At 43.1% G+C, this 24,244-nt stretch overlaps 2 protein-coding genes across 3 annotated transcripts in view; one reads left to right on the top strand and one right to left on the bottom strand.

Moving 5' to 3' along the window:
• Positions 1 to 268: 268 nt before the first annotated feature.
• Positions 269 to 12,560, top strand: LOC140555959 (uncharacterized). The gene is made up of 7 exons (XM_072679354.1): positions 269 to 675; positions 2,482 to 3,111; positions 6,184 to 6,483; positions 7,946 to 8,074; positions 8,873 to 8,983; positions 10,699 to 10,803; positions 10,978 to 12,560. The coding sequence occupies exons 1-7, from the start codon at positions 489 to 491 to the stop codon at positions 11,067 to 11,069; spliced, it is 1,554 nt and encodes a 517-aa protein (XP_072535455.1). The 5' UTR covers positions 269 to 488; the 3' UTR covers positions 11,070 to 12,560.
• A 1,691-nt stretch (positions 12,561 to 14,251) lies between these two features.
• rreb1a (ras responsive element binding protein 1a) overlaps positions 14,252 to 24,244 on the bottom strand; it is a 57,436-nt gene continuing 47,443 nt past the window's right edge. For both annotated transcript variants that reach the window (XM_072679353.1, XM_072679352.1), the window contains 6 exons: positions 23,953 to 24,095; positions 21,656 to 21,845; positions 18,956 to 21,488; positions 18,707 to 18,871; positions 17,280 to 18,032; positions 14,252 to 16,899 (listed from right to left, as the gene is read on the bottom strand). In XM_072679353.1, the coding sequence (XP_072535454.1) occupies positions 16,376 to 16,899; positions 17,280 to 18,032; positions 18,707 to 18,871; positions 18,956 to 21,488; positions 21,656 to 21,845; positions 23,953 to 24,095 (4,308 nt within the window). In that variant the 3' untranslated portion in view covers positions 14,252 to 16,375. The remainder of the gene's footprint in view (positions 16,900 to 17,279; positions 18,033 to 18,706; positions 18,872 to 18,955; positions 21,489 to 21,655; positions 21,846 to 23,952; positions 24,096 to 24,244) is intronic.

Raw genomic sequence — 24,244 nt, 5'->3', positions numbered from 1 at the left:
TTTTAGAATTTCTTTTAAGAGGAAAGGTAAGACAAATATAATTTATTGTTTATTTAATTGTATTGTATTGTTTTTATTTTATTGTTTTATTTTTTTATATTTTAACAAGGCACTTCTGTAAATCCAGTCCCTGGTCTTTATAATATATGCCTATATTGTTTCAGTCTATCTAAATTAGCTGTCTTTTCTTTTTTCCAAATAAAAGTCTCCATGGTTCACGAGCAGTAGACACTTTTATTTTGAAGCAGATTCCGCTGGTGTCTTTGTTGCTGTCTTCACGTGGTTGCTTGCGTGCTTGTGTGGCTGTAGGTGTTGGGGGTGGTCGGGAGGAGCAGCTGACGGAGTGTCTGACTGTATTTAACGTTGTCTTTACTCTCTTCTTGTTTATAATAAAGTCACTGGTCAAACCCGGGCTGACAGCTGAGCATGCAGTGGCCAGCGACACAGGCTTCAGGGGCCTGTTCACGTGCTGTTAGACAGTGATAGGAATGGACCCTGTGGGACAGAGAGTCAGTGGGACAGAGAGTGAGGGTGAATGTGATGCACCTGATCAGCACCAGTCTGAGGGGACAGCAGTTGAAGTGAAGATCAGTGGAGAGTCTGACTGTAACCTGGAGGAGCTGGAGAGGAAACCTGCTGCAGCTTCTTCAGCAGAGCCTGCAGCAGCTGGCTGTAGTGAGTATTTGAGGAGTTTGGTGAAGGTAGGATAGGATCTCCCCATCTCACTTATCTCCTCTTCTAGGTGACAGTGTGAATATACAGATTTAATGATGATATCTGCATCATCCATTTGTAAAGGTTTGATTTTCTAAACTCAGGCTTGTTTGTTTTCATGCTTTCTGGCTTTGGTGGACATTTCAGATGATAGACCTGTGTGATAGACCTGTGTCCATGCAGAAGCAATCCAGCAGGGCTTATTAATATTATTAATTCATGTTAATAATTAACATTAACATTATTCAAAGACATTGATGTGTGTATATATATATATATATATATATATATATATATATATATATATATATATGGGAGATATTTTTATGGCATCATGATACATTTGGTTATCGTGATACACTATATTTTTTCTGTATTGTAAGTGAACACTGATCAGCTGCAGGTTTCATTACCAACAGTGTAATTAGGTTGGTTTAATTGGATGACGTTCAGCAGATGTTGAATAGAAATTCAGTATTCAGTACGATGGAGTATTTGAAAACATGGCTACTATATTCATAATGAGAAATATTGTGTATTAATTGGATGACGTTCAGCAGATGTTGATTAGAAATTCAGTATTCAGTACGATGGAGTATTTGAAAACATGGCTACTATATTCATAATGAGAAATATTGTGTATTGTGAAAATTGCATTTAAATATTGTGTATATATATACTTTTACGTTGTGTAAATAGATGTTACCACAACTCTTAGACCAAGATCAGTCTGAGGAGAACTTTAAATAATACTAGACTCCATGAGGAGAACTTTGGAGATGTTCTAATGATGAACACAGGGATGGAGAACCTCCACCACTTTCTGTAGGAGTGTTATTAGTGTTTATTCTAATATCAGTGTTTTACTGAGTAATAAACACTTACAGCCCACAACTCTTAGACCAAGATAAGTCAATGTTCTGAGGTAGCGGTCATCAGTCACCGCTGAGCCACCGCTGAGCCACCACTGCCCCTTAAAAGCTCGTCAGAAGTGGAATTTGGGGAGACCCCTAAATATGCAACTACTGGTATTTTCCATATTGGTTCATCCCTACTATGCTGTCAGTATAAGTAACAGTATAAGATCCCTGAGGGACTTTTGGAGGTTCTTCAGTTTGAAACTGTGGAGGAACCCCTTAGGCTGCTTCAGGGAACCTTTTTCTTGAAGGTTTCTCCACAGTTTCAGATTAAAGAACCTCCTACTTTTAACCGTGTAGAAATAATCCTTGGCACCTTCGCATATTTTTTAGAACCTTTTCAATAAGGTGTCTTTTTTCACTGTTGAAGCTCCAGATCTCATCAGAACAGATGCAGGTAAACATAGATACAGTAAAGGGAAACAAGAGCTTCTCATTCTGAAGAAAGTAGTGAGATCTTTTGAGCTAGTCTGAAGAACAGAGCTCGGTTCCTCCAGGTTTCTCCTGGACGCCCCCCAGTCCAGCCAGCACAGCGTGGAGGATGTGTTCAACTCCATCAGCAGCAGCAGCAGCTCACCTGATTTACCATCATTAAGCCCTGATTTACCACCAAACCAGGTGTTGATCTGAGGAGAACTCTACATAATACTAGACTCCATGAGGAGAACTTTGGAGATGTTCTAATGATGAACACAATGATGGAGAACCTCCACCACTTTCTGTAGGACTGTTATTAGTGTTTATTCTAATATCAGTGTTTTACTGAGTAATAAACACTTACAGCCCAGTGAATTGATCACTATTTGGTTTACTTTTATTAATATTAACAGTGACTTTTTCCTCCCGTTAGGGAATGATGACCATGATGGGAAGTGCTTCACCTGCTCCTACTGTGGAAGAAAGTTTGCGCGGCGTCAGACATTGGAGCAGCATGAGCGAATTCACACCGGAGAGAAGCCTTTTCGCTGCTCCGAGTGTAACAAATGCTTCAGGCAGCGGTCAGCCCTGCGTGTGCACAGGAAAGGTCACACAGGGGAGAAGGCCTTTGAGTGTTTCGTGTGCTTTAAGAGGTTTTACAGGTCAGGAGATCTGAAGGCCCACTTAGGAATACACACTGGTGTGAGAGAACACAACTGCTCTGTGTGCTCCAAGGGCTTTGGACGTCCCAGTGATCTGAGAAGACACATGCAAACCCACGAGGCCGAACCGGTGATGGTGGACGTAGACAAGAGTCCGCACGAGTGCTCTCAGTGTGGGAAGAAGTTCACGAGACGAGCGCAGGTTGAGATCCACCAGCGCGTTCACACAGGAGAGAAGCCGTATCAGTGCACTCAGTGTGGGGAGAGTTTCCGCTGGAGGCAGAACTTCAAAGCTCATCAGCGTAATCACACGTGCGAGAAGCCTTACCACTGCTCGGACTGCGACAGACGCTTCACCTGCTTATCAGCACTGGAAAAGCATCACGTTCTGCTTCATTCTGGTAAGAGGGCGTTGTTTTCATACTCGAGTCAAGATGTCCAGTAGATGATTTTCTTGAGGTATTCTCTGTCGTCAGCTTCTTGATGAGATACACATTATTTGACAGAAGTTTTGGGACACCTTCACTGACACCTTTCTTCTGAAATCAAGGATATTTAAATGGAGTTTACCCTGCTGTTGTTGGAGTAACTGTATCTGCTGTCCAGGAAAGAAGGCTTTCTACTAGATTGCTGTGAAATTGCTGTGAAAATTTGATTACATTCAGCAACATAAGTGTTGGATGATCACCAACTCCCCAACTCCTCCCAAAACTATTGGATGTGGCACCATAATCATTCCAGAGATCACAGTTTTTTTCCCCTCTAGCCCACACCTGGCATTAGGCATGGTGATAAAAAGTCAATGGTTATCTGCTCCAGAGAGTCCTATTCTACTGGCATTACTTATTTGCAGGCACTAGGTAAACTCTGTCAGCAATGGGTGGGACTTCAATGGGTAGGACTTCAAAGTAGCTCAATGCAGTTATTAGAAGGAGCGTCTATAAACATTTGGACATATATATATATGTGTGTGTGTGTGTGTGTATTTCCATGCCACTTGTACTTTTATATTTTTTTTAATTTTTTTTATATTTTTTTATAATTTTACATAATTGCAAATAATTAGAAGGAAGCTGTCAGTGTATTTAATATTAATACATTAATTTAAGCAGCACTGTGCAGAAGGTTTAGGCACCTAATCACATTATTTAAAGCCATTAGTCTCAGTGTTCAGTATGGAGTATTTAGTTAGATGCTGAAACACTGTGGTGAATAATAATCATTCCATAATCATTCCAGAGATCACAGTTTTTTTCCCCTCTAGCCCACACCTGGCATTAGGCATGGTGATAAAAAGTCAATGGTTATCTGCTCCAGAGAGTCCTATTCTACTGGCATTACTTATTTGCAGGCACTAGGTAAACTCTGTCAGCAATGGGTAGGACTTCAAAGTAGCTCAATGCAGTTATTAGAAGGAGCGTCTATAAACATTTGGACATATATATATATATATATATATATATATATATATATATATATATATATATATATACAGTGAGTCCAAGAAGTATTTGATCCCTTGCTGATTTTCTTCGTTGGCCCACTAATAAAGACATGATCATTCTATACTTTTAATGGTAGATGTATTCTTACATGGAGAGACAGAATATTAAAAAGAAAATCCAGAAAATAAATCTAAGGAATATATATTAATTGATTTGTATTTCATGGAGTGAAATAAGTATTTGATCCCTTAGTATTCATTAGCAGTTCTGGCTTTTACAGACCAGTTAGACACTCCCAATCAACTTGTTACCTGACCTGAAGCCACCTGTTCTCACTAATCACTTGTGTGAAAAACACCTGTCCACAGAATCAGACAGATCACACAGATTTCAAGTCTCCAACATGGGTAAAACCAAAGAGCTGTCACAGGACCTCAGAGTCAGAATTGTTGACCTTCACAAAGCTGGAATGGGCTACAAAAAGATTAGTAAGGTGTTGGATGTGAAAGTAACAACTATTGGTGCAATTATCAGAAAGTTTAAAGAGTATAACATGACAATCAACAGACCTCGGCCCGGTGCTCCAAAGAAGATTTCGCCTCGTGGGGTGGCAATGATGCTGAGAACAGTCAGAAATCGTCCTGCAACCACTCGGCAGGAGTTAGCAAATGACCTGAAGGCAGCTGGGACCACAGTTTGCAAGGAAACAATTGGCAACACTTTGCGCAACAATGGATTCACATCCTGCAGTGCCCGAAAGGTACCCCTGCTGAAGAGAGCACATGTGGAGGCGCGCCTCAAGTATGCCAATGATCATTTGAAAGATGAACCAAGTTATTGGGAGAAGGTTTTGTGGTCAGACGAGACCAAAATTGAACTTTTTGGCCTCAACTCCACCCGCCATGTGTGGAGGAAGAAAAATGCTGCCTATGACCCCAAGAACACTGTGCCCACCGTCAAGCATGGAGGTGGAAGCATAATGTTTTGGGGGTGTTTCTCTGCCAAGGGTACAGGGCTACTTCACCGCATCACTGGGAAGATGGATGGAGCCATGTACCGCACAATCCTGAGGGACAACCTCCTCCCCTCTGCCAGGGATCTGAAAATGGGCCGTGGTTGGGTCTTCCAACATGATAACGACCCTAAACATACAGCAAAGGCAACAAAGGATTGGCTCAAGAAAAATCACATTAAGGTCATGGAGTGGCCCAGCCAGTCGCCAGACCTCAATCCGATCGAAAATCTATGGAGGGAGCTGAAGGTCAGAGTTGCCAAGCGACAGCCCACCAACCTTTATGATTTAGAGAGGATCTGCAAAGAAGAGTGGGCCAAAATTCCCCCTGGTGTGTGTGCTAAACTTGTGGTTAACTACAACAAACGTCTCACCGCTGTGCTTGCAAACAAAGGCTTTGCCACTAAGTATTGAGTGTGTTTGGCAAGAGGGATCAAATACTTATTTTCCTCATTGAAATACAAATTAATTAAAATATATTCTTTAAAATTATATTCTGGATTTTTGTCTTGATATTCTGTCTCTCCATGTTAGAATATATCTACCATTAAAAGTGCAGAAGGATAGTGTCTTTATTAGTGGGCAAACAAAGAAAATCAGCAAGGGATCAAATACTTCTTGGACTCACTGTATATATATATATATATATGTGTGTGTGTGTGTGTGTGTGTGTGTGTGTGTGTGTGTGTGTATTTCCATGCCACTTGTACTTTTATATTTTTTTTAATTTTTTTTATATTTTTTTATAATTTTACATAATTGCAAATAATTAGAAGGAAGCTGTCAGTGTATTTAATATTAATACATTAATTTAAGCAGCACTGTGCAGAAGGTTTAGGCACCTAATCACATTATTTAAAGCCATTAGTCTCAGTGTTCAGTATGGAGTATTTAGTTAGATGCTGAAACACTGTGGTGAATTTAAATAGGATGCAATTTAATCCTTTTTAATTGGACTAATGTGTTGTCAATTAAATAAACCCTTAATGTGGTTTTATTTTATTTTTTGTCCTAAGGAGTTTTACTCCAGAACTCCCAGTGCCGCCAACGCTCCTATAAAGAAGACAGTCGGCATCAGTGCTGTCAGTGTGGGAAGAGTTTCAGCCAGGCGAAGGATCTTGTGGTCCATCAGCGGATTCACACTGGAGAGAAGCCCTATAAGTGCTCTCAGTGTGAGAAGAGGTTTCGTCAGATAGGACACCTAAAGGAGCATCAGCGGGTTCACTCCGGCGAGAAGCCGTACCAGTGCTCAGTCTGTTACAAATGCTTTCCTTACTCGCAGTCCATGAAAAAACACATGCGTGTGATTCATGAGGGTAAGCAAAGTTTGTGTACTGTACTGGATCATTGGTTCTGTTACTGTACTGTGCACTGAATACTCTTGTATTCATAGGATTTCAGGGCGGACGTGAAAGTGACGTTGTTACCCACACATTTGTAAAGTGCTTTTTAAAAAAGTCGCAAATTTGGAAAAGATTTTATTGGAAAGGACAAAACCACTTTGTTAGTTAATGTGGTCAGGGTACGACTGGCTGTTTTGTACCACTGAATTAGGTGATTCTTGTTGTTCTACAGGTTTTGCAGTCTTTCTGCAGTCAACTGCAATTTTATTCAGATTTCAACTATTTATTTTAATGTTAAGATTAAAAGAATAATTTTTATACATTGATCCCAACCAAATTGTTGGGATTTATATTGACAATATTATATGGTTGAGGGGTGATTCCAAACATTTAAACATCAGTGAATAAAACACTTCACAGGGATAAGTGTGATGATAATTAGGGGTGCTTAGTATCTGCATCTGTCCGATACTGGACAAAATTACTGGGAGGGGCTGCTTCTTTCTCTTTCTTGCACCCAAACACTTTAAATTTCAGAATAAAATCCCTGAGGCCATATAATACTTATTAGTAATAGTAAACAAATAGTAAAAGACCTTCAGGGTCTTTTTTCAGTAAAGTTAAACTCCCTTGGAGAAATATCCTTTTAATGTTAATCAATAACAATAACTATCAATTCTTGCTTTTGCAGCATAAAATCCATCAATGTACAGACTTTACAAGCAAAACAAAAAAAAAGTAGTGTGTGAAGTAAATATTTGATCAAGAAGTTATAGTACAATAAACAAATTGGTTAAAAAAGGGGGAAACGATGGCATCGGACTGGACTAGAATGAAAATTGCTTTGTTTCCAGGCAAGAATTGCTTCTAGAAATCAACACAGATCCTTCAACACTAATCTCTGAAAGGGAACTGCTATTTCATTCACAAGCAGTGAAACACATCGGCTGTCTCTGTCCGTCAGTTTCGTATTTTAGACACAGTTCTGATGAGAATTTCCTGTAGACTGGGATTTTTGCCACTGCTGGTAGACCCGTATGACCGTCTGCTTCCAAATCACTCCTTTTAGCTAAGCAATAAGCAATAATCTACGATCCATTTTCCACACATGGAACGAGAAGCTTACTGCACTGTACCACCTCTTCTCAATCTGTGAATCCCATCACACACCCTACAATCTCGTCCAATGCTATCTGCAGGAGCCTGAAGTTACTACCACCTTGAATACACATGGTGATCATTTTTTTGTCCAGGGAGTTTAGCCTCTGGTGCTGATATGATTTTAAACATCAACGACGATGTATGAATCTTGTGTGTGTGTGTGTGTATTCTTGACATTATACAAATGTGTGTGTGTGTGTGTGTGTGTGTGTGTGTGTGTGAGATTTTCAAAACTATGTGCTTCCTTTTTATTTATTTTTTTATTTTTTTGCAGCACGAAGAGGAAACCCTGTAGAAACAAACTTCTCTTTAATGGATGATGTGGAGGAAGTCAAAATAGGTTCAGCTCCATCCAGCCCATCCTCAAAATTCTCTGATGACCCTGAAGCTTCTGATGAACTTAGTCAGTATGGGTGATGGTTCTTAAGTAATGTGCAGCTACAACGAGCTATTCGCTTGGACCCAGTATGGGTTCATTGGTTTGATCAGATGATCGGCTGATGAATACACATTACATACATGTGTCATATCCTGGAGGTGATGTTTTCAGTGGCGTCTTCAGAAAAGACTGATTTATTAGCAAACCATATTAGACCTAAAGACCTGTGCTTGCCTTTAGTAATAAGTTTAGACCCTGTTTGCACCTGGTCACTTTATGAGTATCAGGATTATATCTGGATAAGGCCCAACCACATAAAAATGCCTAAACAAAGTGTAAACACACCCAAAACGCTTTAGACCAGATACAAATCCCATCTCTCAAACCACTTCAGGAGGTGGTCTGAGGCGCATTTGAGCCACATGTTACATATCTCTTCAGGATCAACATCCAAAACCCCTCCCAGTACAACCAAAACACTGATAATTATAGCTGTGCAAACAACAAATTAGCTTTTTCTGTCCCACACATCAGTCAGACGCATCAGTCTGACTAACCAGAGATGCATTTCACTAGCGAGGGTAAATACATGAGGCTAAAATCTTATCAGGATACAATCTAGGTGCTGGTCACATGAAGTGAGCAGGTGTAAACAGGGTCACAGACACCTCCTTATTCAGACTGTTCTGATGATGATGAAGGTTCAAATGAACTTGAAGGGTTTTTTTATTATTATTATTATTTATTTGATTAAATTAATGGGAGTTTATAAGTCATAATGTGACTGCTGCTGTAGTTGTAGGCTTTATATTTGTTTTACAGCACAGCATATAAAAACTGAAGACAGCTTTCTGCCATTAGTGAAGGGAGGAGAAGAGGGTTTGACACCACCCTCAATGCTCTCTAAATATTCTGCAGTTCTGGATGAATGTTGTGAGTATCTGAGATCATTTTTCTTTTCTGTTTGAAACAAATGTTCAATTCACTGATTGTTCTTTTTACCTTATTGTTCCCCACTTGGTAGAGAATATACAGAGTCTCCATCTGAGAAGCAATTGTTGGGAACTATGTGCATTCTGTTATACTGAAGGCTGGTTCATACTTACTGCAGATGCGCCACAGGGCGCAGTGATGTAATTGCGGACGAAGCGGCCAAGCATGGAGGGACGGAGGCCGCATATGACTGTGTGTACCACGCGGAAACTGAAACCGCGTGGTCAGTCCACGTTGAGATGCAGCCACGCTTCAATCATTCATTGATTCAAATTCACACTTCTGCCTTTCAGAGCGCACATGCCTCCGCTTTCTCCGTCTGTCAGCCAATCTCAACAAAAGCTTTGACCGTGGGTGATCAGTGGGTGTTTACATTGGTCTTATGGTTCATCAGTAAATTAGAATTAACATAATTTTATGCTAATATGAAATATAATGTGATCTCTGGAGAAAAGGGGGCCTCCTCACCTTCACTCTGTTATTTATACAACCCCAAATTCCTTTACATATGAACACTGGAGTCTGTTCCCTTTGTTCCTCGTTTGTACTATGCTGGAAAGAGCAGCTTCCAGCTTTGTGGTTAAATAACTCTCCGCCAGTGTCCGTGGCACGAGGTATTAACAATTGTATCTACGATGTATTGAGCAATGCAGACAGTTGGGGGGCTACTGCATGTGCACCGTGTATGAACCAGCCTTTATGGATCATATAACTTAGATGGAAGAATATCTTCTAATATTGAGGATTCCCCTAAAGCATAAATACCTGTTTAATTAGAATACATGTAGTAATTAGAGCCACTTTAGACACAATAAGTGCTTATGATATTAAATATATATAATAAAAAATGTGTGTGTGTATATATATATCATCTTCCCTTATTGGCACTATGAGCCTCTACCTGTGAACCTATGCTGTAAGACCTGAGTCCAGTGGTCACCAACCCTTCTCCTGAGGATCTACCTTTACACAGACTTTAACTTTGACCTTTGTTTGGACAATCCATTGATTTTGGCCTTTAGAAGTCCCTACTACTTCAGGAGGAGAGAGTTGGTGATCAACACAGGACAATATATGACAACTATATTTACACAGATAGAATTTGGCTTCTGCTTTTATCCCGTCAGTGCAGTGCACACACACACACACACACACCGGTAAAACACACACAGTGGACAGTGAGCACACGTGTCTGGAGCAGTGGCCAGCCATTGCTGTGGCACCTGGGGAGCAGAGAGGGTGAAGGGCCTTGCTCTGCTAGAGGGCCCAAGAGTGGCAGCTTGCCGAGCCTGGGTTTTAAACCCACAACCCTGTCATCAATAGGCTGGAGCTCTAACCGCTGAGCCACCTCTGCCCTCTCTGACCAATGACTGAGACTCTGACAGACTCTAAGGGCTACAGTTTAAGAGATGATGTGGCTTTAGCCCAGTCAAACCCGTCATCACACCCGTCATCAGAACTCTCTTAAGCTGACCCAGGAGTGCCACAGATTACTGGATGACTGGAAGTAATCAGGATCAGTGCCATTCAAATATTAAATTATGTCTGATTTGTCAACCATCATACGAGACCCTTGGACCACCCCTGATCTGGAGTGTTTGCATAACAGTCTCAATTTGGAAGCCCTTGATTTTTTTCCCAATTTGTTTTCACAGCACACTGTGTTAAGTCTGAGCAGGACTTCATTGTGGAGGACGGTTCCACTTTCTCCAGTCCAACATCAGAGCTCTGTAAATATCCGGAAGTGTTTGATCGACTTGGTGAGTGTGTGATGAGCAGTGGCCTATGGGTTAATAAAACTACTGCTATTAATCTATTAATAAGAGTGACTCTTAAGCTGTGGTGTGGACTAACAGTGAGGATAGCCCTAACTCTAGTCTTCAGTTTTCCTTGATGAAAAACCTCATTTTTGTTCCTACTTGATCTTTCAACAGCTCATCAGGTTAAGATTGAGGAGAAGTGTTTAACCATAATGGATGATGTGGTGAGAGTAAAAATTGGTTCAGCTCCAGTAGGAGCTCTTTGATGACTGGGAAATTTCTGATGAAATGGGTGAGTACTGGTCATTTGCTATTCTGGCAAGTCCCTTCTTTTTTGCCAGTCCCAAATGTCTGCCACGGATGTGGAGTTGCACTCCTGTGTGAATTATACACGTCGTCCAAATGTTAGTGGACACCTTTTCTAATGAATGCATTCAGTTACTTCAAGTTGCACACACTGCTGACATGGATATGCAAATGCACACAAACTTGGCTTGCTTGTAGAAAAGTATTGCCAATAGAATAGGATTGGCAATACTTGGACTATTGGCAGCATGCCTAATGTCAGGCATGGGCTAAACCTCAACAATGAATGAGTAGATGTGCCTATACTTATAGTGTATCATAGACTATAGGTCCAAAGGTTTATGGACATCTGCTTATCCTAAGTTTCCTAAGGATATTAATAGGGAATTTACTGCCGTAACAGTGTCTGAAACGATGCTGCAGGAGCTTTACACCCTTCTAGCTGACACTTGGCACTGGGCAAGGTGACCTTAGACTCATGTTTGCCTATTCTTCCTGCTTTAAACACACAACTGACTGTTCACTTGCTGCCTAATATATCCACCCCTTGACCAATGCCACTGTGGATGAAGATAATCAGTGTTTTTCACTTCTCCGGTCAGTGGTACTAATGTTATGACTAATCAGTGTAAGTATACACAGTAATGTTGCTTGTGGAATCTACTAAATACTTTCATTGTGTTTACCCTTTCAAAAGTCATCCATTATGCACTTAAAGAAGTCTCCATTTTCAGAGACCGCTCAGAGGTGGCGAAGACTGAAGTCGGCTGCTGAACCTCAGCATCTTCTCTAAAGAATAACGCAGATGATACAAACCCATTTCAACAGCAGCACTTTCTGAAATTACTGAACTTTCGAGACTGAGCTTATGAACTTCTTCATTCTCAGAGACTTGCCTCCTTTCTGTGAGTTGGAGAAGACTTCTGTTAACTGAGGAACATCTGCATTTCAACAACCATTCTTTCAGAGCCTCTGAGGTGCCAGCTGTCCTGAGGCAATTCTTCCAGTCATTTGTGTGTGGTGTCGAGGTTCTTACACCTTACATCTTCTTTGAAATCGTCTCACCATACAACATCTTTATTTACATTACATAACATTTAAACCTGGTTGAGCTCCTCTGAGAAACATCTCATTAGTAAACCTGAAACAACACTTACTTTAGCAGCTTCTTTACCACCAGCAATATATAGAGCTCTTCATTCCCCTTAAAAGAGACCAGTGGTGGAATACTTACTGCGTACTGTATGTCTCTGTGATACCCATCACTGGCCATCACTACAGACTGCTTATTGAACATTGAAATCCATGCTTATTAAAAGTATTCCTAATTGTCATCATCATTTCTGCCCTAATACATGTTCTGTGTAAACCTTCACAGTAATAATGTATCATTTCAAATACAGTCATGTGATACACACAGGCAAATAAAGAGAAATTCAGATTTTTGGAAATGGCTTATGGAAGTTATCACACTCAACAATCCCAAAAGCTGGAAAGACATTAGACTAAATTGTGTTTACAGTGAAGAGTTGATGATGTTTAGTCCACGACTGGGTCTACAGTTGCTGTTTCACAGCTAACCATAAACAAGTGCACTTGTTCCATAAATACACTATATGGACAAAAGTATTGGGACACCTGCTTGTTTATTCTTTTGTTGGAGTAACTGTCTCTTCTGTACAAGGAAGGCTTTCCAATAGACTCTAGATTGCATTGCTGTGAGAATGGGAGTGCTTTCAGAAACAAGCGTAAGTGAGATCAAGACGTTGGCTGATCACCACCCCACGTCATCTCAATCTCCCCAAATCATCCCAAACATATTGTATGGAGCCAGAGAACACTACTACAGAGAGCTCTACATCCGAATGCTGAAGGGGCTTTATACCCCAGTGTCAGGTCTACATCATCGATGTAAGAAGCATGCTGGGTATTGTAGGCAGAAAACACTGAATGACCAAAAAAATAAATAAATAAATAAATAAAAAACACCACAAAAGGTTGCACTACAGACCATTATGAAACATGATAAATGAGGTTAACCACTAATTTTAGATTAGTCAGAAGGTCTCTTCTTTGAGAACTAGGTGCTTTTACAGACAGCAAAAGAACATCAGGCAAGTCTTGTGGAGTGTTCCCAGTATGCAGTGGTCATTACATGCCACAAGTGCTCCAAGAAAGGACAACCAGTGAACCGGCGACAGGGTCTTGTTGATGCACTTCATGGAGATCCCATCTCAGAACTTACAGGACGCAAAAGAATCTGCTGCAAACATCCTGGTGCCAGATCCCACGTCCATGTCTCAAATGGACAGATCTGTTGTGGCAGCACAAGGAGGACCTACTCAATATTAGACAGGTGGTGCTAATGTAGCGTCTGATAGGTGTGTAGTCTTCGGGTAGTGTAGTAGTAGACAAGTGTCTTCTACTAGTCTTCTTGTCTGAGTCAGATGTGATTGGACTACCGATGATGTTAACTACCGGACACGCTTGTTGGCTTCGACTGGTTACAATAACAGACGTCAGTTCACATTCTTTTAATAGGACTTTATTGCTTTAATAGTTTTGATACAGAACAGCTTACATCTCTGATTCTGAAGCACTCATTCAAAGAGCAGTAGTGTACCAAAATAGTCTGGATTATTCTGGTTCCATTCATGTCCAGTAGAATTATTTGTGTGTCTGTGTGTGTAGCAGCGACGCAAAGCTCCCTTTGATATGGGTCAGAACTTCGGACAGTGACAAACCTGCCATTTCATAGGCCAGTCCAGGTGTTTTCTGTTATTATTGTTCTTCTTCTTTTCTCATGAGAGAGCGATCGAGAAGGAACCAGCAGTGGGGGGAAAAAAGACTGGAAAAATGAAAAGTTAATAAAAATAATGCAGGGTGAGAGGAATGCGGGATTGCTTGGATTCAGTAAATCCTGCCCACTGGTTTGAATTCACAGTCAAGTGCTAAAAGTAGTGATTGACAGTTCGACTTGTTCAAAAATAAAAAGGAAAATCATAAGTTGGGGGGAATTTTTTTTGCAACTCAGGAAAAATTGAATTTTCAGTAAGCATTTTGTAAAAACCCTGAGAGCAAGACAGTGTGGGAGGGGACCAAAAAAAAAAAAAAAAAAAAAAAAAAAAAAAAAAAACAACACCCATAACTGAACAACATAAAAAGGTTAACATGCAAAAACTACCCTAAAGATTCACCCATAGCAGAATAACACATTTCACAGTTTTATATGCCTTATATATCAATCAAAGAAAACAGAACTCTTATCTCTCAGCCAAACTGATAATAATGGAAAACAAAAATCCACACAGTCTATAAAACACATACAAATGTCTACATAAAGCTTTTGGATCAATAGTGATTATTGCTAGGAAAAAGCCCAGTTCTAAGCTGAGCCACTCTGAATCTAGGTACTGAATCTACATCATTTCTCTCTGCAGCATAATCGCGTTAATACATGGCTTCTCCACGTTTCACTTCTTCACCCACACTGGGCTACAATAAATACAATTAAAACAGTCTGTGTGCATCCTTAACAAGAATCCCGACACACAGCCACACAGCCATGCGCATATATACACACATGCGACACACTCTCTCACACACCCCAACCCAGGGAAAAAAAGGCATTAGGAGAAGCAGAGTCCCAGTAATGTCATATACAGATTGAGAAAGCGATTGCATTTGTTTTTTTTTTTTCTTTTGTCCGTTCAAGTTCATTCAATACTAGCCTTGTGCCTGAGAAGCAGAGTCAGGGAAATACTAGTGTTTCACAACTAGAGGGCACAAGCGCACCTTGTGGTTTGGGAATCTGTCATCCATACTGGTTGCCCCGTCGCTTATCCCAGAAAGCCTTGCTTGTTAATACTCTGTTTCATGCTGCACAAAGGTCACACTATCCATTTTTTCCCTGTCACACCAGCACAGACTGCGGTCAGAGGGAATCGTCCAGTCAGCTGACGACTGGTCCGGAAAACAGGAGACGCGCCGGTCCTAACAGTCCACTGTCGTTTCAAGTCTCCGCGCCTTTTGAGGTTTGCTTTGTTTGAGTCTGAGGTTCACACACTTTGAAAGGAAAGTAAAAAATATATAATAACAATAATAAAATATACCCAACACCAGAAATGCTAACGTGATTGATGTCTTGAGATCCTTCTCGGGGGGAGGAGCTCATGAGGATGATGGACCCACAAAAAACTGGCGCCATATCCAAAGAGAGGAGGCAGCAGGGTGACAGTTTTCAAGTACACGTCAATGGAGAAAGAAAACGCAGCCTAGTAGACTAGTAGACTAGTGTTCGCCCAATAGGCTGAATGGAGGCGGCCTATGTAAATACTATGTAAGAAGAAGAAACACTAGTAAGGCTTGAAGTAGAAGGGTTTCGGGTTTTGGAAGACTTTAAACCTGGACACAGGGCCCCTTTTAACGTTCCTGACGGATACAATAGATCTGCTCATGTGGGCCTGACATTGGTTTAGAGGGAGAGCAATTCTTGAGCCCTTTATTATAAAAAACACTGCAGTTCCCTCAGTAAAAACTTGGTTCCTTCACTTTCTTCCAAAAGAAAAACTGACATGGTCAGCGTAGCTGAGAAACTCATGATATTTCAGGCAAATATTGCCCATATACTTAATGAAGAAAGAGCTGTTGCACACCACTCCAACAGGGGCTGCCAACAGAGTGCAGCCTGATGAAACCTTGCGGCCTCCTTCAGGGAGAACACACTTCGTTACTGTTTCCGATGCTCTGGAGGCATTTCTACCATTGGAAAAACGATAGGCTGCAACTCAGCCCATGAAACAGCCCTTTGACGAGTAGGCCAAGTTTAACGTATTCCAGTTATGCTCACATTCACAAGCCTCGACACTGTGGTCTCAGTAGCCATATGCCAGCTTGTCGTCTTCTGCCTCTGCTGGTTTACCATCAAAACCAGTTGTGTTTTTTTTGTATGACCATTCTCTGTTCAGTCACTTAATCATACAAACCATTGTACTAAATTGTTTATTTATTGCTTAATGCAGTTGCTTTCAAAGATTCCAAAAAAAAAAAGAATCATCTTATAAAATACTCTAAAAATCAACTAAATCATCTGGTAGTAGATAAAGATATAGCAAAAAGTAGCAAGGCACTTGGAAAAGTTCATAATCTTTGTTTCTCTTCTTAAAAAAGTTTTGTCATAATAAATGTACTCCTATAGCGTATGGCACAACCTCTGGAGTGCGGTGTGACGCATTCCTGCCAGAGGATACTGGAGAACAGAGGGTCTTCACTCTACCCCCAGCAGAGTGGGCTCGCTGTTGGAAAGGATGCGCTCAATGTTGGGCTTGGAGTGGATCTCCAGCAGGCCTTCGAGGAACTCCTCTGACTTCTCCAACGCAGTGACTGTGGTGGTTTCCGGGTCTGTAGGTTGTTCCTCTGTTGGAGGTTCTTTGGATTCGAGGTTCTCGACTGCTGCTGGTTCAGATTGTCCCCCTTGTTTCCCCTCAGGGCCCTTCTCCAGTACCTCAGGCTCTGCAGACTCTACATCGTTCTCCTGTAAGCATGGACCCTCCTTAGTTATTTCCATGCCGTCGCTCTCGTTCTCAGAAGGAGGGTTGGTGCTGGTGGGGGTACATTCTCCCTCGCTGGCTGAACGACCGCTAAATGCCTCCTCGTCCCCACCTCTGCCCGTGATCTCATGGCCCTCTCCATCTGCTCCGCGGGGCTTCTGGTGGACCCGCTGGTGCCTGACCAAGCTGTGCTTCAGGGTGAATGTGCGCTCGCAGGTTTGACACTTGTACGGCCGCTCGCCTGGCGAAAACATGGGAAATCAAGAGGTCAGAATACTGTCTGGTTTTGTAGGTTTGCAGTGTACATTGTGGCGCAGCAACCATCTTCTAATATCAGGTCTGAATTCTGGATGTTCACTATATGGACAAAAGTATTGGGACACCTGCTCATTAATAGTTTCGTCTGAAATTAAAAAAAGTTTATTCTACTTTTGTTGGAATAACTGTCTCTACTGTCCAGGGCCCATTTCTCTGAGTACACCTCATCCAAGTATTGGCTAGAGCACCAGAATTCCAGAGAGACAGTTCCTCTGTCCAACAGTTCAATGCATATTGTATTATCCTCTCACTCGCTCACATAATACATTACGCCATAAATAAAGTTATTACTGTATTTCTCACCAGTGTGAGAGCGCATATGTCTCGTCAGGTCCTGAAGGCTCCAGAAGCGCTTGTTACACACACTGCATATTTTCTTCCTCTTGTCAGTTTTGCTTCTGGTGGGTCCGGCCTCGCCTTCACAACTCTTTGGTTCAGCTGCGCCTCCCTCATCATCACTCCTGTCCTCCTCAGAGCCACTGTCTATAGTGCTGCCTGCTCCTTCACTCTCTGCAGTCCCCTTTTGCTCCTCTTTCTCCATATCCTCATCCACTACTTCCATCTTAAGCTCAAAAGTCTCAGCTGTCTCACTGGTCTCATCGCTTTTGGGAGCCACAACAGGCATGCCAGCAATACCTTCCAGCTGGTGGACTTTTTCATGTCTAGCGAGAGTGGTGGCGTATCGGAAGCTCTTGTTGCAGCTCTTGCAGGTCAGCTTGGACTCGTCCAGTGGTGGTGGTGTGTGCTCGTGTGATTCGCCGTCCACGGGGGGAGAGGGGTGCTGCTGTTCACCTTCAGCGAACGTAAAGTCAATCAGCTTGCTGGCAAAGTTCAGGTCCAAGCTCTTATTGCTGTGGGAATCGTCGTCATTCTCTGTGCTTTTACTCTCCATTAGATGATCTGTCTCCACCTGGTGGACGAGAGGCTTTACTACAGCTGCCTCTGTTGGCTTAGCGGGGGAGGGTTTCTCTGCATCAGATGCAGTTGGCTTTTCAGGTCCAGAATTTGTAAGATCCACTGCATCTCCACTAGGGAACTCTGTCTCAGACATGCTCTCTACAAAACACAACAAAAACATGTTAAGTCATGATGGCGTAAATGGAACATCAAGCCATCATTTATTATTCTCTGGTCTGTACTGTGTTGTGTTGTCTGTCCGCACTTGTTTGTTTGTGTTGCACTTGTGTCTTGTATGCACTGTGTCTATGTTGCACCATGATCCTGGAGGAACGTTGTTTCGTTTCACTGTGTACTCTGTATGTAGTTGAAATGACAATAAAACCCACTTGACTTCACTTGACTCAGAACAGATTCAGATGCTAACAAAAAGACAGTTTCTGAATATCTAAATATTTTAAAGAAATAATAATCAAAAAATAATAATAATAATCATCAATAATAATAAGTGTTGAATGGAGCATCACTGCTCACTGCTGGGAGGGGTGTCCAAATGTTTGTGGACACCCCTGGAGCCCACACCTGGCATTAGGCATGGTGCAAATAGTTTCATGTTTATATACTCCAGAGAGTATTAGAAGGGGTGTCAACAAACATTTGGACATATCATACAAAAATAGGTGTTTTTTATATATATATATATATATATATATATATATATATATATATATATATATATATATATATATATATATTTATTTATTTATATATATAAATTATAAAAAAAAATTAAACACCTATTTATGCACATACGTAACTATGGACATATTTACCTGCGCTCTCTGGTGAGCCGTCCTCTGTCTCCTTGGGTTTTGGCATGGCACCATTTTGCCGGAGGATCCTATTGGAGATGCCATGTTTGCGCAAAAGATGGCGCTCACAGTTAGACTTGGTTGAGAACAGGGCTTCACACTTGGAGCAGGGGTATGGCTTCTGACCTATAATCACACATTTTACATTATTATCGACAGACATTCAGAAGACGATTTTTAAACTTTTAAAAGAGCTAAAATGTACTTTACCTGTGTGCGTCAGCATGTGGCGCTGGAGAGAGCTCGCCCATGGGAATACTCTGGGACAGAAAGGGCAAGTCATCTTCTGCACGGAGTTCGAGTACGCATTCTTTTTACTTTTGGACTGTGGGCTCTGCTTGGCTGCCAGATGTTTTTCGTCTCTAGCCTCTCTCTTGCCACTTGCACACGATTCGTCTTCTTTTCTTTCAACCTCAATTGTGTTGCTTTGCAAGTATGTGCTAAACTTGTTGGCATTAGTGGTGGCCAGCATCTTCTCTACACTGGCAAACTCTCCGCTGGACTCCAAGTCAATACTGGTGTCTGTAATGTTCATTGTGGGCTTCTCCCTCCCTGTGTTGATGGCCGACCTTTTCTTGCATCCCTTCTTGGTGCCTTCTAGGGGAAGCTCCTCTGATGAGGAGTCTATGGCCTCCTGCTTACAGGACGAATCAGGACCAGGTGGACAGCTGTTATGGTTTTTTTCTGCTTTCAGGAGGTCAGGAGCACCAGAGACCGAGGAGATTATCTGAGCAATGGAGGCTAACGGCGGCAGCTCCTTCACTCCAGCAATGGTAGGTTTGGGAAGCAGGGGCTTTAGACGCAAGGCTCGACTTGTTGTGCTGGCTGCACTAAGGGTGGTCAAGGCTACTGGGACTTGGTAACACTGCTGAGGCTTCTCATCAATGGGTCTATCTGTCTGGAGGCCCTGGACAAGAGTGTGATCCTTTATGTTGAAGTAAGTCTGCTCCTTTTTAACTTCCCTTTGCAGCACTGCATCAATGTCCGCCTTCAGCTTCTTCTCTGGATTTTTGGGAATGGAGAGATCAATGGGCTCCATGGAACTGTCATAAGAGGCAGCCTCCATCTTAATCCCAGGAGAACCACCCGTGCTTCCAGCACTGCTACCTCCTCGGCTTTTGTTCGAGAAGTCCAGTGGTTGCTCAGGATCTGTGCTGTAGAAGCCTTGATCCTCCACCTTAATGGGATGCAGGGGAGCGCTTGGGGAAACTCCATTGAGTGGAGAAGCGTTAGTACTGGCCTGAGAGGGAGCAATGGCTATGTGATTTTTAATGTCCTGCTCTTCGACTTCAGGGTGTTGTTTCAGCAGGTGGTGAATGCAGTTCCTCTTCGCCAGGAAGGCCGCTCCACAGCGTTTACACTCAAACGGCTTCCGCTGGAAACCGTTGTGAGTACGCAAGTGGATCTGCAGGGCTCGATAGGTCTTCAAGTTCTCGCCGCAAAAACGGCAGGCAGTGTCACCTGAGCCTGCCTGTTCCAATGCATCCGGTGTGGAAGTCGACGTAACGTATTTGATGTTTTTCTCGATCTCCTTACGAGTATTCTTCATGTGTTTCTTGCGAAGGTGGCGCTCACAGTTTGCTTTAACAGTGAACGGGTAATGGCAGACTCTGCAGACGTAAGGCCTCTCACCACTGTGTGTGCGCAGATGACGGATCAATGTGGCCTTGTCTGGAGCGACGTAGTCACAGATATTGCACTGGTGGGGCAAGATGCCCAGGTGATAGCGCATGTGTGCCTGGAGGACGCCCGAATATGCAAACACTTGGTCGCAAAGACGGCATGGATATGAGCCTTTTCGACCCGTTCCCTTCTTTCCTGACGTTTCTTGTCCTGTCTTGTCATCTTCCTGCTTGATCTGTTGTTCGTCCATATCCATGGGGGTGTGGGCGTCACCCATGCACTCCGCCTCCATTTGCATTCTCTCCATCGAAACCTGGTTGCACGTAGATGACGAGGAGGAGGAAGAGGATGGGGACAGTTCTTTGCCAGCTTTCAGGGGATGGGCAGCAGGGGGTGGTAAGCTGGGGCTTATGCAGCCTAGTGACGCCTGCTGGGTGCTCACAAGGGGAGGAGGGGTGGAGGCTGCCATGTTGGTCCTGGGAGCCACCAGGGGCTTTGGTTTGAGTGGGGGCATCTGCTTATAGCCTGACTGCATTGCACTGCACGGGGCCTTGGACAACGGTGGGAGGCTGATCTGCTTTGGGGCAGCAGAAGCCACTTTGAGGATCTGCTGTATGTCAGCCAGTTCCATCCCAGCCTCGCTCACTGGCTTTACTACCATCCCGCCATCCGGCTGGACAAGGAAACCAGTCTGGAAGGGTTGTAAGGACAGAAGTTTGAGGGCCTCATGCTGGGGCAGACCCCGGAGAGAGGATGGGTCCACCAGGGAAAGGCCAAGTCCACCAAGGAAGCCAACCTCCTCCTGGGCAGACGTCAGATCAACATGGATGACTCGGATACTGTCTAACTGCGCCTGCAGGGCGTCCTCTTCGGATGGTGCAGGTTTGACCTGAGAGACATGTTGCAATCCCAGGGAATCCATAAAATTCCTCTCGTCAGACGCAGCGGTCTTGACACTGGAGGGCTGAGGAGTAACAGGCTCTTGAGTGCCTTCGGATGTCTCATGAGTGGACTTGTGCAGGTCTAGAGCTGAGCGCAAAGGGAAAGCTTTGTCGCAGGTCTCGCAAACAAAGCGATGAAACTTGCTGGTGCAGCGGCGTAGGTTGGTTTCACACCAAACCTGATCGATTGGAGCACAAGAGAACATTTCTTAACACTGTTCACTGACCAGATTCATTATTTAATATCTCATTATACTGTTAACAAGAGCTATGAAAGGTAGTGGACTCATGTGTACAGATCAATCCGATGACCAGCTGAACACTTTGCTAAACTGCTGATGCTTACCTGGGCAATGTGAGGGAACTTGTGGCAAGAAAAGTCAATGAAGGCCAGGTCATTAAAGCCAAGGGGTATGGAGGGGTTGTTCTGAATAAATGGCTGTCCACTGGGGTCAGTTGGCAGCTGCTTATGGATCGCGGCGTTGTGGCGAAGCAAACCTCTATGCGTCCGAAATGAGATGCAACAGAGCTCACACCTGTGGGTAAGAAAATATTTAGGACATCGGCCACAACTGAGCAAAAATGGATCCTGAAGGCAAAAGAATGCCTGATTCTAAACTAGACAAGGTTTATTAAAGCAGGAGGATGTTATGGATTAGTGCAGGAACTAAAACAGCAATGAAATGACACTAATACTCTGTGAAGCTTTCAGGTTTACTCTGTAGTCATTGCTGAAACTGTGAAGTTGGGGGAAATGCTCCCCCTAGGGGAGCCAATAAGAGTGGTTGGTTAGTGGAGGATAAATGTAGCCAGGACTGTGGTGGTTCTTTGGGTCTGTTTGTCAGGCGCTGAGAGAGACAGCTGGCTAGTGTCTGTGACGCTGCACACAGCCCTTATCATCAGCCCTGCCCCTCACCACTGTGCCGAGGTGTCTGCAGTGACCGTAAGCTGCTTTATCTCAGTGCATGCACACATTCTCACACACACACACACACACACACACACACACACACACACACACACACACACACGTAAACTACACTGCGGTCAGGTCTGTGTGTAGACTCCAGGGACTTGTTAGCAACATTTGGTGTATTAATAAATTGATTAATATTCAGTGTTGGCAAAATAGCAATTGACAAAGTTTAAGGAACTGGCTTGATAAGTCATGACATTTGTCCATGCCCTTATCCCTCCCTTGGGGAGTTTCAGATGGCCTGTAACTCATTTTACTAGGGGATGCTTCTGTGCATATGGGCGGGTGTGCAACAGCGTGCAACTGGGAGTGATGCTGCTCTAGTAAGCATTTGCGTGGAACAGATAACACGTCGACGTCATGTGTGCATCCCTGTATTCGCAGGCTTGTGTGCTCCACTCTGCTGCATTAAGAACTCTGCACAGTGGAACTCAATTCAGAGCAGCCTAGATCCTCTTAACTAGCTCTCTTAGCTCTTGCGATTACTCAGGATTAGTGCTAAATTTGCTGTGCTTCCATACAACAGTAACAGTGCTGTGAAACCCAATAGGCCAAGCACCACTAACTCACTTCAGCAAAAACCAGCTCTGTGCAACTCCCCATTACCCATTAACTACAGTTGGAGAAGTTGGCCATTGCATGAGTGGTTTTAGGGCAGGAGACTGCAGACTGTGATGTCTCCAAGGATACGGCACCCCCACCCCCCAACAGAGAGGTCCGGCAGACTGCGTCCTGAAGCCTCCTTCTGTGACTCATTAAATCCCCTCACCACACACACACACACACACACACACACACACACACACACACACACACACACACACACACACACACACACACACACACACAACCTCCATGCTCTGTGGTACTTTCCCCCTCCCTCTGCTTTTCCTCCTTGATTTCCTCCCTCTTTTCTCCATGTTGCTCCCTAGTTTGGAGCCTGGAGGCCAAATCGGGGGAGGGGATGAATCCGTTAAACTTCTCATGACTGAGAGTGCTTGCAGACAAACACCATTAGAAATCACCCAGGTATGACCATTTACCATCCAAACGTTACAAGGATAACTTCATGAAACGACCCAGGGGGGCTCAAGAGCTTAAACTATCAGGTGTTCTGCAGACTTGGCTTCTAGTGTACCTTTCTGACAGGGCATATCACTAAAACTGCCTCTAAAAGGACATTACCAAAAGTAAAGTGTGTGTATGTCAACGCGGAATAAACTTTTAAACTCTAGACCTAAAAAAAAAAAAACCCAAAAAACACTTCACACCTACCGACTGCCGTGAAACAAAAGCCGCATTGGTATAACAAAAAAAGACTCTTTAGCCCCTCTGTGCTCGGATGTGTTAAATTATGACTGTTTCAGCACAAAGAATGCCACTATAATCTCCCAGCAACTGCAGCGGCCCAGCCCAAAGCCCCAGCCTCTCGTGTCCCCCGGCAACACAGCTCCCACGTCAAACAAAGAGTCAACAGTCCTGCCCTAGAATAGTGGACATCTACCATGTCTAATGGGCCTACCTAGCAACTGGGGGAAATTGGCAGAGGATTTTTATTGTTGATAATTATCCTTCGCAGGCTTTTTGGCACAGTGTATAAATGTGGTCAGTTTATAAATGGACTTTCAGTAGAATTGTCTTTTTGTGTTTGCAGGCGCCGTTCGAACCTGAGAGTAGTGTCAGGATGGGATTCCATATGGACCTCCAGGTCATATTTGGAGCTGAAGGTCTTGAAGCAGATAGGGCATGGCAGCAGTTCCTCTTGCCCTTTATTCAGTGCCGGCTCGTCCACTCCACCATCTTCCACACTCTGCAACAGAAAGAACCAGTCAGCCACATACAGCTCCAATGACTCCAAATGCACTTTGCTTGGGGCCAAATAGCGAGGTTCATGGGTATGAGAATAAGGAGGGATAGGTAGGTTTGGTAAGCAAAACTAAGGTCATGTGAGAGAAACAC

The sequence above is a fragment of the Salminus brasiliensis genome, chromosome 5, assembly GCF_030463535.1.
Source record: "Salminus brasiliensis chromosome 5, fSalBra1.hap2, whole genome shotgun sequence".
Lineage (NCBI taxonomy): Eukaryota > Metazoa > Chordata > Actinopteri > Characiformes > Bryconidae > Salminus > Salminus brasiliensis.
Note: the sequence above shows the minus strand (reverse complement) of the source record. Positions and strands in the feature narration are given on the sequence as shown.

Bases quoted from the DNA above. Each gene is read 5' to 3' on its own strand.
- LOC140555959 (XM_072679354.1), top strand. From the start codon at position 489: ATGGACCCTGTGGGACAGAGAGTCAGTGGGACAGAGAGTGAGGGTGAA. The intron at 3,112-6,183 runs GTAAGAGGGCGT...TTTTGTCCTAAG, and splicing joins TCACGTTCTGCTTCATTCTG to GAGTTTTACTCCAGAACTCC. The intron at 10,804-10,977 runs GTGAGTGTGTGA...ATCTTTCAACAG, and splicing joins GGAAGTGTTTGATCGACTTG to CTCATCAGGTTAAGATTGAG.